The sequence below is a fragment of the Ambystoma mexicanum genome, chromosome 3p, assembly GCF_040938575.1.
Source record: "Ambystoma mexicanum isolate Mex_15411 chromosome 3p, UKY_AmexF1_1, whole genome shotgun sequence".
Classification (NCBI taxonomy): Eukaryota; Metazoa; Chordata; class Amphibia; order Caudata; family Ambystomatidae; genus Ambystoma; species Ambystoma mexicanum.
The window spans coordinates 315,203,216-315,217,214 of NC_090925.1; the positions used below are offsets into that span (position 1 = coordinate 315,203,216).

The 13,999-nt window shown below is 46.0% G+C and overlaps 1 protein-coding gene across 2 annotated transcripts in view; it reads left to right on the forward strand.

Moving 5' to 3' along the window:
• ZNF512B (zinc finger protein 512B) overlaps positions 1-13,999 on the forward strand; it is a 1,156,964-nt gene that overhangs the window by 1,021,297 nt on the left and 121,668 nt on the right. The window contains exon 16 of one of the 2 annotated variants that reach the window (XM_069650847.1): positions 373-476. The exons of the other annotated variant lie outside the window; for it this stretch is intronic. Coding sequence (XP_069506948.1) covers positions 373-444 — 72 coding nt within the window. The 3' untranslated portion in view covers positions 445-476. The remainder of the gene's footprint in view (positions 1-372; positions 477-13,999) is intronic. 2 annotated transcript variants of the gene reach the window in all.

A 13,999-nucleotide genomic window follows, 5' to 3' on the forward strand; every position in this document is an offset into this window, starting at 1 on the left:
AACCCCAATGTTTACACTGAAAGGGTGGGATAAAGCATGCCTCCATGTCTTTAATAGAATCTAGACTCTCCTTTAATAACCGTGTGTAAAATCATACTTGTATGTAAATACCATGTTATGCATCTTTAAGGCTTACCACCAGTGAAGCTGAGTGGTCATTGGTTTTCAGCTATAAACTTTTAAAGACAGAATCCTTGATCAGTCTGCCACTCTCAAAATGTCCTCTACGCATGCCCCTACTACCTGGAACGCTTTTGCCACCACACACCCTGGTGGAATGAGCTCCTGTTAAGTAGATTTTCATTTGTATGCACATTCAAATGGATTGTGTCCTCCCACATATTGCTCATCTTTAAATACCTTCCCTTCCAGCGACCGCTGCTTCTGAATTCTTTTTCGGCAGAGGGTGCTGTGCGTTCATACAATCGACTCGAAGTCCCTTGAGAGTCTCCATCTCGAAGTCGACACCATCACGGGTATATATAACACGCGCAGCGCCCATTAGCTTCAGTTCTGTTTTTCTGCAACAGCTAGAGGTTTGAAGATTACGGCACGCTTTCAGTTTCAAAAACTGCAACATTCGATAAAATGGCCTTCATTGACCCCAAAGACTGTGTTTAATAGGTTTTCTATATAGAAAGGTGAGAAAAAGATTACCCCTCTCTATACCGGTTGAAGGTAGGGTTGGTGGTGCTTTTACACAGTTAGCAGGTTCACCAATTAGAATATGAATCCATAGTGGATATACTTATTTACGATGTACATACACAGATCTTAAGGGCAAAAGTTTTCAATTTATTAATAACTCATTAAAACCACAAGAAAAAATCAAAAGGAAAAATAGAAAAGAAAAAGGAAAAAAGGGGGGATAAATTCCATACAATCATTAAAACGGTCATTCATACAGGGGTCAGTTTTACTAAATTAACATAGACTCTTAATAATTCAGAGTCTTTTCAGATTATCGACATGTTTCAGCCATTCCAATTACATTAGACACTATCTCTAGTATCGCTTCCAACATTAATTCTAGGGCCTTCTTTAGGACGGACTGATTTATTCAATTCGGTAGTAATACTGTCATGTACCCCATAACTATTTTTCAGATTCTAAAAATTTTAAAAACAGCAATGACATAAGAGGTTTGTTCGTATGTGTTAACTTGTTCTTCTTTAGTGTAATATTCTTAGCATTGATACATCTCAAAAAAACATTTGCCAATTTTCATAGGTCCTCTGCTATATTTGTCATACTTTAGTAACCAGTGTTAACATAATCACATAGTTCTATGACAGTCACTGACTCAGATAAGCACAACCAAACCTTCACTTACATCAACAAACAGTATGAGCAGTTTTGTCACTTCTGGGCCATAATTGTCCAAAGGAATTGTGATTTTGACAGTGGGATACTCTGTCAATTAGCACCCACTGTTTTACTCAGCTCTGGCGTTAAGTATGCCTTTCTTGTTCCTAAAAAACAGAAAATGATCACTTAATTCCTAGTTCTGCCTTCTCATCTCTTTATATTTAAAGGTTCTATATGTCAGGAAGTTTATCTTTACATATTTATAGATCCTATTGAACTCTTCATCACCAAGAGTAGTTATAAACTTATTTCAATAGCTACTCCACTGATTGGAAGGAAGAGAACAGTGTTTAGAAGAATTAAAAGCCTATGATTTAGCACTCAAACTGTTACTTATTTGTATACAGTGTCTTCTGGATTTTACTCGTCACTTTTCCCTTTTCGGTATTGTATAACTTGGTTAACTTCTTTCTTAGGATCGGGGCATAAATGACGTCTGTTTTCGTCAGGCTCTACACAAATAATACCAATGTTGTGTATTAGTATTACAGTTACATTATACTCTTACTTGTGAGCCGATTTGCAATTACAGTATCAAAACACAAGCTACTGCACAAAAACTATTGCTTACTTATTATGTGCGCAGGTGAAACTATTTCTTGATTGTGGACGGTCCTTAGTACTTCACGTGTCTGATAAACCAAGCATGCAGAACTTATTTCTCCAATTAGACGGGCACTATGGTCCATTTTCGTCGAGCTCTGCACGAGATAGTGTTCTTGCTGTTGCGTCTGTATCTTTGGTTTTCTTTTTTTTTTTTTTATTGTCATTTTGTGTTAAATTTCAGCAGTAAAACCAATACTTCATCAATAACATAGATCTTGTATTTCCCAACAAAACAGTCTCCCTCATACCCCTTCCCACATCCCACCCAACATTCCATGTCTAAACGAGGAAAAAACGGAATCGGTCCAAGCTATTCGGGCAATCACAAAAATTAAACGGCAACAAACCCTCTTTTCATCAATTAACTGTAGGCTTCGTTGAAGGGGGCCCAATCCATCTCTCTGGTGGGGGCCATGTCATGGAGCTGCGCTGTTAAATTCTCCATCTTGTAGAGTTCTTTGGCCTTTTTAGACCACATCTGCTCCGTCGGGAGAGTTTCCGATTTCCACCCTATTGCTATGCAAGCTCTTGCAGCGAAGAGCAAAAAGTGAGCCATATGCGGTACCTTCTCCCATCGATTGTCATGCATTTCCAGGCCAAAAAGAACCAATCTGGGGTCACAATCTCTCGAGACCCCTTCCACTTTTCTAATCCAGCCCAGGACTTCCCTCCAATAGACTTGTGACTTAGGGCAAGACCACCACATATGCCAATAATTTGCTTCTACATTACATCCCCTCCAGAGTGTGGACTTGTTTGGGCAATCATCTTGGAAAGTCATTTAGGGTCTAATTGCCATCTGTGCAGCAACTTCAATCCGTGCATTTTATATTGCACTGAGATAGACGTCTTATGTGTTGACCTGCAGATTCGAGACCACAAGGCGTCAGAGATTGGAGCACCCATGTCTTTTCCCACCTCTTTTTGGAACCCTCTACTCTAGAGCCCTTTGCTTCCATCAGGGTTGTATACAACCTAGAGATGAGACCCTTCGTGTTGACCCACTCACTGAAGACATTTTCCATGGGGGCTAGATCCCTCTTCAGTTGTTCCCTCCATTTCTTTGCCGACAAGACCCCATTCAGCTGCAGAAATGTAAATACATCAAGTGGGCCTATTTGCAGGCCTGCCTGTAGCTCTTGTATCGATATGCATCCCGCCTGCTTTACCATTTGGCCGATCCTTATCAACCCCACCTCGTACCAGCTTTGGAACCTTAACGGATCCCTTACTTCATCACGAATTGGGGGAGCCCATATACAACTCATTGGCGAAGGCCATGTTGTGAGTCGTTTCATCTCCCTCTTATTCCACCAAAGCCTCAGAAGGGAGCCCATAGCAAAATGATTAATGACGCTGCTCAGGAAAATATTCTTTGGAGCCCACAACCACTCCCCCAGCAAGACTGGTCTCATTCTATAGTTTTCAATTACCGCCCATTGTTTTCGGTTCTCCTCTCTCAAATGAGGTACTAGCGCCCTGAACTGTGAGGCTCGGTAGTACTCGTACATGTCAGGCAGACCCACTCCCCCTTTCTATTTTGGCTGGGCCAGGACTTCATACGCTATTCTTTGCTTTTTGCCCTGCCAGACAAGCCTATTGATCATGCCCTTTATTTCCACGAAATGCCCTTTAGGGATACTGATAGGGAGCATTTGATACAGATACAGTAATTTCAGGAGCACTGCCATCTTTAGGGCATTCACTCGACCCAACCACGATATAGTTAAATGCGTCCACTTTTCCATGTCCTTCTTTACTTCCTTCACAAGCTGTGGAAAATTAGCCTCATTAAGTCCCTTTGTGGTTCTTGTGATATTAATTCCCAGATATCTAAGAGTCTTATAGTTTGTTGCGATTCCCCCTACTAAATCATTACTAATGCCTTCACTAGCCTTGCTTTTGTATAAAAAAAAGGGTGGATTTATCCGCGTTCACTTTAAGACCCGACCATTTCCCAAATTCCTGAATTACTTTGAGGATATTTGGAGTGTCTTCATGTGGATAGGCCAGGTAAAGTAAGATATCATCGGCAAACATTGCCAGTTTGTATTCACTTGCCCCAACTCTGATCCCTCTGATATTCTGATTTTCCCTTATATTGTTTCCAAGGGCCTCCATGTATAGTGCATGTAGCAGAGGCGACATGGGGCATCCCTGCCTCTTCCCTTTGGTCATGCGCATCTCTTCCAACATCTGATTATTCACCACAACCCTCCCCCTCGGAGACCTATGCAATGCCTGAACCCCCCCTTACGAATGTCTCCCCGAATCCCATGTCCCTCATCACCGCCCACAAGAAGCTCCACTGCACTCGATCGAACGCCTTTTCGGAGTCCATACTGAGGAGCGCCTGGTCCCCCTCCCCACCCATTGTGTATTCCATTATATCTAAGGTCTTTCGCATTGCATCCGCTCCCTGCCTATCCTTTATGAAGCCAACCTGGTCTGGATGGACCAGGCATGGCATAATATCCTCCATGCGCGAGGCCAATACCCTTCTATATATTTTAGCATCCGTGTTGAGGAGTGATATCGGCCTATATGACTTACATAATGTGGGGTCCTTCCCGCCCTTTGGGATAAATGATATCTGCTCTTTAGAAAATTACTGTGGTGCTACTCCCTTCTGCCGTATGGCGTTCGAGACTTGCGGGGCTAGGATATCTCCAAATTGTTTGTAGAATCTCGTGCTATATCCATCCACCCGTGGTGCCCCCCCTGGTGGTAATCTCTTTATGGCCTCGAGTACTTCCTCAGGAGTTATGTCCGATTCCAAACGGGCTTGCTCTGCTTCCAGTAGATGAGTCAAACCTGCCTTTGCTATGCATTCCCCCATTTCCTTCTCCCCTGCACATGTAAAGAGTTTCATAATATTTGGCAAACTGGTTCGCTATTTCTTTTGATGCTCTGGTTAGCTCCCCTCCTCCGTTTGAAGGTCTTCCACCCATCTCTCTGTTCTTTGCACCCGGAGCCAGGAAACCAACATCTTTTCCGCTTTATCCCCTTTCTCGTAAAATTTTTGTTTTAGGAATTTCAACTTTCTTATTACTTCCCCATTTCTACGTTTTTTTCAACTCCTCCCGCTATTCATTAAGAGTCAGTAGGTGCTCTTTATGGTATGACCCTTTGGCGTGCAACTTCTTCTCAGGCCCCATAATTTCCCCTTTCAATCTCTCTTCAATTAGTTTACATTCCCTTTTCCATCTCGCTCCTTCCCTTATGAGGTGGCCTCTCCAGACTGCTTTGCTTGCTTCCCATACCGTGGTCGTGTCCACTTCACCATTATTATTAATTTGGAAATACTCCTCTATTGCTTCCCTCTATTCCCTCTCATAAAGCTTATCCAGCCATAGACAATCATTGCACTTCCATTTGGTATTTCTGTGGCTAATCCCTTCAATCTCCATGTTTGCCACGACCATATCATGGTCTGACCACCCCCCTGGGCGAAAACTCGAGTCCTGTACCCTGGCTCTCTGTTCTTTATTTACCAACAGGTAATCAATTCGCGTGAAGGTATCATGGACCTCTGATTTGAATGTGTACCCCCTTTCCCCTGGGTTGCACTCTCCAGATATCAACCAATGCCTCCTCCTGCAAGGTGGCTGCAAACCTACTGGGCTCCCCCCACTGGACTCCTTTAATTTGGATCTCTGTCTGCTGCCTATCCATTAACGTGTCTGCCCAGGTATTGAAATCTCCCCCTAGCACCACCAGGTTCTCCTCATTCCCTCCCAGTGCTGCAAGGGCCCCCTTGTTAAAAGTCCCCTGACCCTGATTAGGAGTATATACTCCCACCAATGCAATTTGTGTTCCTTCCTACTCTCCCCTGAGTATTATTCTTCTGCCCTCCACTGACCACTCCTCCGCCAAATTTTGTAGCCCGAGTCGTTTACTTAAGAGTATCCCCGCTCCCCCCTTTTTTGGCTCCCTGACGCCCAGAATACTTGACCCATTCCTCTGCCCCTTATTGGCCTCTCCTCCCCTGCCTTAAGTCTGGTTTCCTGAACAAAGACGATATCCAATTCTGTCCTAACAAATTCCCTGCTCACTAGGGACCTCTTGGCAGGGGATTTGAGTCCCTTGACATTAAGGGTGCCCACCCTCAATAACGGCCTCCCCCTTCTTTGATTCTCCTGTTGTGACATTACTATGTCGGTTCCCATAACACCTTGTTGCTTTCCTTAATTCCTCCCCGCATTTGTCTCAATCTCATAATCTTCCGAGTTGTTCTGCTCGTGTCACCCTCCCTCCCACCATCCCTTTGCCCCAACAACAACAAACAGCATAAACTGAATAAACCATGAAAACTGAACCACAGCCCGAGTAGGCTGTATTAGATCCCTCATTGGAGACGCCCTCCCGAACTTGAGGGACATCAGGGATTGTTAGCCTCAATCCTATAGGGAAGCGTTTATTTACCTTGCCTTCCCATTTCTCGATTTCCTCCAGGATTTCTTAACCCAAGTTCTGAAGATCATGTCCTATACTTTATCAACGTTCATATCTTCATCATGATGGTTTCACTGGGGACAACGGGTTTGGCTTAAAGTATTTCCTTCCCACTTTCGCCCTTTGCTGTTGTGGGCCCCTCCCCGGCCCATCCACTTGTGAGCTAGAAGCTTCCTGTGGTCCCGTCGGACCTCACATGTCTTTTGTCTCTCTCAGTTCCTTTAGGACCCGGCTGGCCCCCTAAGCAGTAGTGACCCTGTAGTCCTCTCTTCAATACTCAAAAGTGAGGCGAACGGGTATCCCCATCTGTATCTGACTTTCTGTTCTATGATCCATATGACGAGCGGTCTACAAGTCCTCCTCCTCGCCAGAGTCATGCTCGAGAGATCCTGATATATCTTAATTTTGGGTCCTTGTTATTCAATGTCCTGTCTTTGTTTGGCTCTCACCAAGATTTCAGTCTTTTCCTTGTAGCTCAGGAATTTGACCACAATTGATCGCGGGCCCCTTCCAAACGCTCTGCCCCCCCCCCCCCGTGGGCTCTTTCCACTGCTATCGACTTTCCTCCTTCGTCCTCATATAAGAGGTTGATAATATCCTAGACCTTACGCTCCACTTGTTATGGGGTTTCCCCATCCTTCTCCACCAGACCCAAAATCCGTAAATTCGATCTCTGCTCCCTGTTTTCCAAGTCATCCATTTTCAATGTGATTTCCTCCTCCCTCAGCTCAATGTCTGTCATTCTTGCATTGAGTTTCATTTCTATGAGATCGACATTGGCTTGGTTGTTCTCGAGATTTTCGACTTTTCCTTCAATACGCTCCACTTTCCCTCTTATCTTGGATATGGACGTCTGAATGTCTGACCGCATGGCCTTTATTTCCTTCAGGATCCCTGAAATGTCTTCCTTTGTTACAGCCATGCTCTTCACTGCTGTTTACGCTGGTTGAGGCTTTGAGGCAGCTGGCTGTTCTCTTCTGTATTTTTGCAGTCTTTGTACACCCACTCCCAGCGTGGGCTTTGCATATATTTGTCTCTATCCCCCTTCCGTCTCTCACTATTAGGCTGAGAGCCCTCTTGTCCTCAGATCTTATCTTCAGTTCTCTCATATGCTTTCCCAACAGCCCTATGCCATAGTTGGGTCAAGCACCAAGCTTGTTTACAATCACCTTGGCACCCAGCTGTCCCACGCCTTTTCACATTGCCTCCGCCGAGCACTGGACACAATCCTTTCGGCTCCTCGCTGTTTCAGACTTGAGTTGCTCCTCCTAGCTCTGGCTTCAGGCTTGCTGGTGCCTAATTTTCTTTTCTCCCCATATTTGGCACTTACCCTTCATCCTCACGTGTCACTTCGCATATCCTTACTATCTGCGGTTCTCTCCCCTTCTCCTGGGCCAGGCCAGGCCCTGTCCACCAGCAAATGTCTTTTTGCCTCTGGTATCCCCTGTCGCCCCGTCTTCTTAGTGATCTCCGTGTGTGTTTATTTTAATGTTTCCCTTCGCCTTGCTTCACTTCTTTCACTCTCCAGCCTTGGACTTGCCACACTTCACCTCTTCACACCAGCCCCCTCTCTGCGCTCCCATTCTTCTCTAGTCCAGTTTTGGGCCGTTCGCTCTGTTCGTTGGGACCCACTTGGAGAATCCTCCCCTTTAGCACTGCTTACATAGGGGAAGTAGCACCCCTGCTCCGGCACCCGCTCCTTACCGAGTGCTCAGTCTTCCTTGTGCCGGTCCCATCCTCTGCCGCTCTCCTTCTCGCTCTTCTGGCACTGCTCTCACCTTTCCGTAATTCTCGCCGCAGACTCGCTTGTCAGGGAGGGAGGCGGCTGCAATTCTGCTCCTTCGTATGCGCCTTAACCCTATATCACTTCTTCAATGGTCTCGAAGACCCATGGGCTGCTCTCCTGTACCTGCCCTTACTCCTGCTTCCAGTGCTTCTTCCTATGTCTTCCGCTTCGGACCTCAGGCCCCACACGGAAGGCGTGCTGCTCTCACTTGTTCGCTCAGTGTCGGGCTTCAATCCTCCGCCCCGGGTGGCTCTGCCGGTTTCCTACATATGGCAACCTTTATCTAGCGAGTGCTTCACTGCTCTGTCAGACCAGCTGCGGCTTCTGTTCCGCTCCCTCTTGCCCGATTTCCCTGCGCACTGGTGCTCCTCTTCAGGCGGACCAGCACATCTCCTCTGCGCGGCAACCCTCACTTTCCAGACTGCTTTGCTGACTCCAGGGGGTACTGCTGCAGTCTCTGCCCACACTGTTTTCTCTGCTTTCTCTTCACAACGGCACTACGGTCAGGCCTCTCTTGTTCCGGCCCAAGCTTCAGTGACCGATATGGCCGCCCACCATTCCCCAGCATTCCAGTGGGGGCTGGTAGCCTCTGGATTCTCGCCCTCTACCTCTTAAATGTCCATTTCCATGCTGTTTTCCTAACTCCACGTGATTTCAGGGGGCTATCCTAATTCTTTCGTTGGGAAGCGCTCTTAATCATCTCTTCTGTTCCCCTTGGAATGCAGAGCAGCGCTTCAGGCAGCCATTGCCCTCTGTGCCCCCAGGTGGTCTCCTGGTTTTCTTTTTTAATTACACAATTATCATAGTGGGACTAGGGTTTACCCCGTGAGCCATTCAAATTGTTCACTCAATTATGACTTTCTCATCTGTGAGTTCTTAGAGCACTTTCAACTCTACCATGGTTTGTAAATTAGACTCCTAATGCCCCGAGGTTTGTATCAAAAACCCATTCCCACTTCTCAGATTGGCGTAAAACGACTCGCCTTGCCAAATTATGCTTGAACGGTTAACAGCACACTGCCGTAATCTCGCCTTGTTGTTTACGGCTTGGTAATTCTAAGAGAAAGTGTGCAAAAACTATTAGTGCACTGTCGCTACGTGTTAAGCAACCAAATGCTAAGCATTAGCAGAGGCTTACCTTTCCTCACTTTTACGGCGGGAAGCGTCATGAGTCTGCGCTCTTTTCCTGTAGTTGTCACGGTCGAAGAAATCGCACAGGCTTTCAATGTCTTTTATTCTGTTTCGCAAATGGAAAGTATGTTTGTTACAGGCCGTGTTCAAGTCACCGGTCTATTAGATTGCTACTTCCTTTTTTAGATTTAAAGGGGTAGTGCCCTGATCTTAGGGAAAGGATACAATGCACCAAAACTAAATCTGTGTATTCTCTTCGATTTCGTCGCAGAGTTATTTCTCAGAATCGTTGAATACCACACATTCTCATAGAAAAACATTTGTATGAATTTGATAGGCATATGCACCCTGTAGAATGTGCTTAATTAGTTTGCTTATCAACAGCATGGTCTTCCGACATTTAGGCACAAATTACTCACTGGAAATCATGCTTACTTTTTAAGCATATGCTACGAGAGAATTATAGGATTTGAACAGTTATGGACCAAACATTTTTGCACACGGATTTGTCAAGAAAGGGCTTTTTGGACAAAAGGGTCAGCGGGAAAATGCTAGGGTGGCGCTTTTATTATAATACGAGATTTACACCAAAAGAGTATTCCATTCTACCGAAGAGTTTAACCATTCTTTAGTGGTATTAAGATTGTAAATCCAGCATTGTTCACATTTGCTGAGCATAATTTCTCTATTGCCACCTCTTGTCACGACCCTCGCCCAAAACCCCCTCTGGCAAACCCATTGGCCAGGTGGAGTCAGGACTCGGGCCTCTGGAGCCTGGCATCCTCTTCAAAAGCCCTCATGGGGCCAGTCCTGGCACCTATGGCGCTAGGCTCATACACCATGAACAACAATGTGCTTGGGAACTACTTTATTGTATTGTCAGCCAACATGGAGGCATCCACATAGCTTGGTTCCTAAGAACCAAGCTATGCGGTCTACTGTTTTGGGTGTGGCAGGCCTGGAAATACTTTCCCTGGTACTACTTTAGCTGGGCTATATAAACCACACTCTGACTGCAGAACATGCTTTGTGTTACTTTGCAGCTTGCAACGTGATGCTCACCGTGTCCAGCTATACCCTCGAACCTCGGAGAAGCATACCAGCCAGTAATCCAGCTGGGTGGCGTCCCTGTGGATACCAGGTGAGCGTAAAAGAACACGAAGACTACCATAACAAATCCACCTGGGCGCCATGGAGACATCAGAAATGGACCAATTGGCCCAATTACTAGGAGAGCTTCGTGCTGAGGATCATTCTGCCCGACAAGAGACTAATGCCCTCCGGAGAGACCTAATAGTGACCAAAGAACGCACTGAAGAGTTTAGAAGGCAATACTTGCAATCACAGGCAGGACAGACGCCTCTACCTGGAAGCAATCCAACGATGCAAAACCCCGCCATACCACCCACTCCGATACAGATCACGTTACCTGGAACAGTGCCCCGGCACCACCAGAAAGGTTCTCAGGCGACCCACGGAAGTATGCGGCATTCATCAATCAGTGCCGCCTTCATTTTTTTGGTAGGCCTGGAGCATTTCCAAACGACCAAGCTCGGGTAGCTTTTGTCTTGTCATACCTGAGTGGTAGTGCAGCAGATTGGTCGGTGCCGTTGGTAACCCATGACGATCCTCTATTACATGACTTTGGGGGTTCCAGAGAGAAATGGAAAAACGTTTTGCTCGCCATACCCAGGAACAAGCCGTAGACCATGAACTCTTGTCCCTCCGACAGGGGAATCAGGACTTGTTAATGTACATTGCTACCTTCAACAGACTGGTTGCCGAAGCTAGGTGGCCAGAAAACAAAAGAACCACGTTATTCCATCGAGGCTTACAAGGCGAATTAAAGGACATCTTAGCCCAGGTGGTTGATCCACCCAGAGACTGTGCAGAATTCCTAAATCTGGTCGTGCAGCTAGACCACCAGTTGCAGGACCGAAAGGCAGACCAGTCTAAGGCGGACGCTCGGACCTTGCATTTTCGACAAAGGGAAAACACACCCTGTGTACCTGAAAATGCTGTAGAACCCATGCAGATTGGAGGGATACGGCCTCTATTAACAAAACAAGAGCAGGACAAAAGAAGACAACAACAGCTTTGTTTGTATTGTGGGAAACCAGGACATTTCCTGAAGGACTGTCCAGTAAAACCCCCAAGAAGAACAGTCGGGGCCACAGAGAAGGATGAAGCTAAGGAATCGGAAAACTACAGAGCTCGACAAACGTAGAGGTCAGTTTGTTGAGTGAGAAGAAAGAGTTGCTGACCTCGCACTTTGCAATACCAGTGATCTTAATTAACCACCAACAGTCGTCAAGAATGCATGCCGTTGAAGCATACATCGATAGCGGAGCAGTTGGAAATTATATTGATCAAGAACTGGCAGCAGAGATGGGGCTTCCTTTGTGTTATAAGCCAACTATGGACAAGGTAACCACCGTGGATGGGACAGAAATCGCTTCTGGACCAGTAACTCAGTGCACAGCCAGGGTAACCTTGCTGTGCCAGGACGCACATCGGGAGTCTATTTTATTCGATCTCATCAAGGCACCTCAGTTCAGGCTAATACTAGGGATGCCATGGTTGGTTGCTCACAACCCTTTGATAGACTGGCGGGCACAAAAATTAACCTTCCCCGGTGACTGCTCCCCTGCCTGCTATTACCAAGAGGAGAAACCAGACGTCTGTATCCCCATGACTCCCGGAGCGACAGTATCAACCCTGGGAGCAACTAATACCTTGCCAAGTGAACACCATGATTTCCATGTTTTCCGAAAGGACCAAGCCAATACATTGCCGCCACACAGGCCCTATGACTGTCAGATCGACCTTGTTCCTGGTGCACAAATCCCTTGCGGCAGGATCTACGCTCTCTCAGAACCAGAAAACCTTCATTTGAAATCATATTTAGACCAGTACCTTGCAAACGGATTTATCTGTCCTTCGAAGTCCCCCGCAGCCAGTCCTTTGTTCTTCGTACCGAAAAAAGGAAGGAGGCTTGAGAACCTGTATTGACTACCGCACATTGAACCAAATCACAGTGAATAACCGCTACCCCTTGCCACTTTTCCCTGAGATGCTAGACCAAGTTAAAGATGCCCATATTTATACCAAATTGGACTTTGAGGAGCGTACCACCTGGTCCGAGTCAGAAAAGGAGATGAATGGAAAACCGCCTTCCGTACTAAGTACGGCTTGTTTGAATATCAAGTCATGCCCTTCGGGTTATGCAACGCTCCTGAGGCATTCCAATATTTCATGAATGACGTCTTAAGGGAGTTAATTGATGTGTGCGCCTTAATGTACATAGAGGACATCTTAGTATACTCAGCCTCGGAACAAGATCATGTCAGGCACGTTCGTTCAGTCCTCACCAAGCTCCGTCAACATCACTTGTTTGCAAAGCTTGAAAAATGCTTTTTTCACGTCACCGAAGTAGAATTTCTTGATTTTATCCTTACTCCAGGAGGCATCAGAATGGACGTGCACAAGGTAGATGCCATTCTGAAATGGCCTTCACCGACGTCTCTGAAAGGGGTACAACGCATGCTGGGCTTTGCAAACGTCTACCGCCGATTCATCCCAAACTTCTCTCAGGTTGTGCACCCAATCACAGTACTAATACGAAAAAACAATAAAAACGTTTGCTTGGACCGAAGAAGCAGAAGAAGCCTTTCAGGAACTTAAACAAAGGTTTACCTCCGCTCCAATCCTGCGACATCCTCGTCCAGACTTCCCTTATGTTGTTGAAACTGATGCGTCCAGTCTCACAATGGGGGCTGTCCTTTCACAGAAAGACCCGGAAACCGGCCAGCTACATCCTGTGGCCTTCTGGTCGTAAAAGTTCTCACCTCCAGAGATTAATTATGCCATCACGGACAAGGAACTCCTGGCTATCAAATCCGCCTTTAAAGCCTGGAGGCACTACCTTCTGGGAGCCAGACACACCATTACAGAAATCACAGACTACCGAAACCTGCAATATCTCAAAACAGCCAAGGCCCAGTCCTTGCGCCAATTACGGTGGGCCCTTTTCTTCGCCGAATATGATTATGTAATCGCATTTCGACCAGGAGTCAGAAACAAAAAGGCAAATGCCTTATCTCACATGGGCATAGATGAAATAGTATATACAACTCCAGACCAAGTACCTATTATACCTGAAGACAAACTCTTGGGTATCATGACAGCCGTAACACAAGCAGAACTACGAAAAGAAATCCAACGGACAATGAATCCTGATGCCTACCTTGCATGGCAAACTCAAGGAGAACAATATACCATCAAGGACCACCTATCCTTTTTTAGGGATTGCCTATCTGTACCCAAGAAGGAATTACAACAGCATATTATTTCAATATTATTTCAAACTATCACGATTCACTGATCGAAGGGCATCCTGGGATTGCCAAAACCCTAGCTAAGGTGAAAGAGAACTTTTGGTGGCCTACCTGGCGTAAGGACATCATTCAGTATATTCAGTCCTGCGGTGTCTGCGCACAAAATAAATCACAGAAACAAAAACCATCTGGTCTCCTACAACCATTGGACATTCCTCCAGTTCCATGGCACACTCTTTCCCTTGACTTCATCACTGATCTACCTCCAAGCCAAGGGTTCAACACCATCCTTGTAGTTGTGGACTTATTGTCGAAG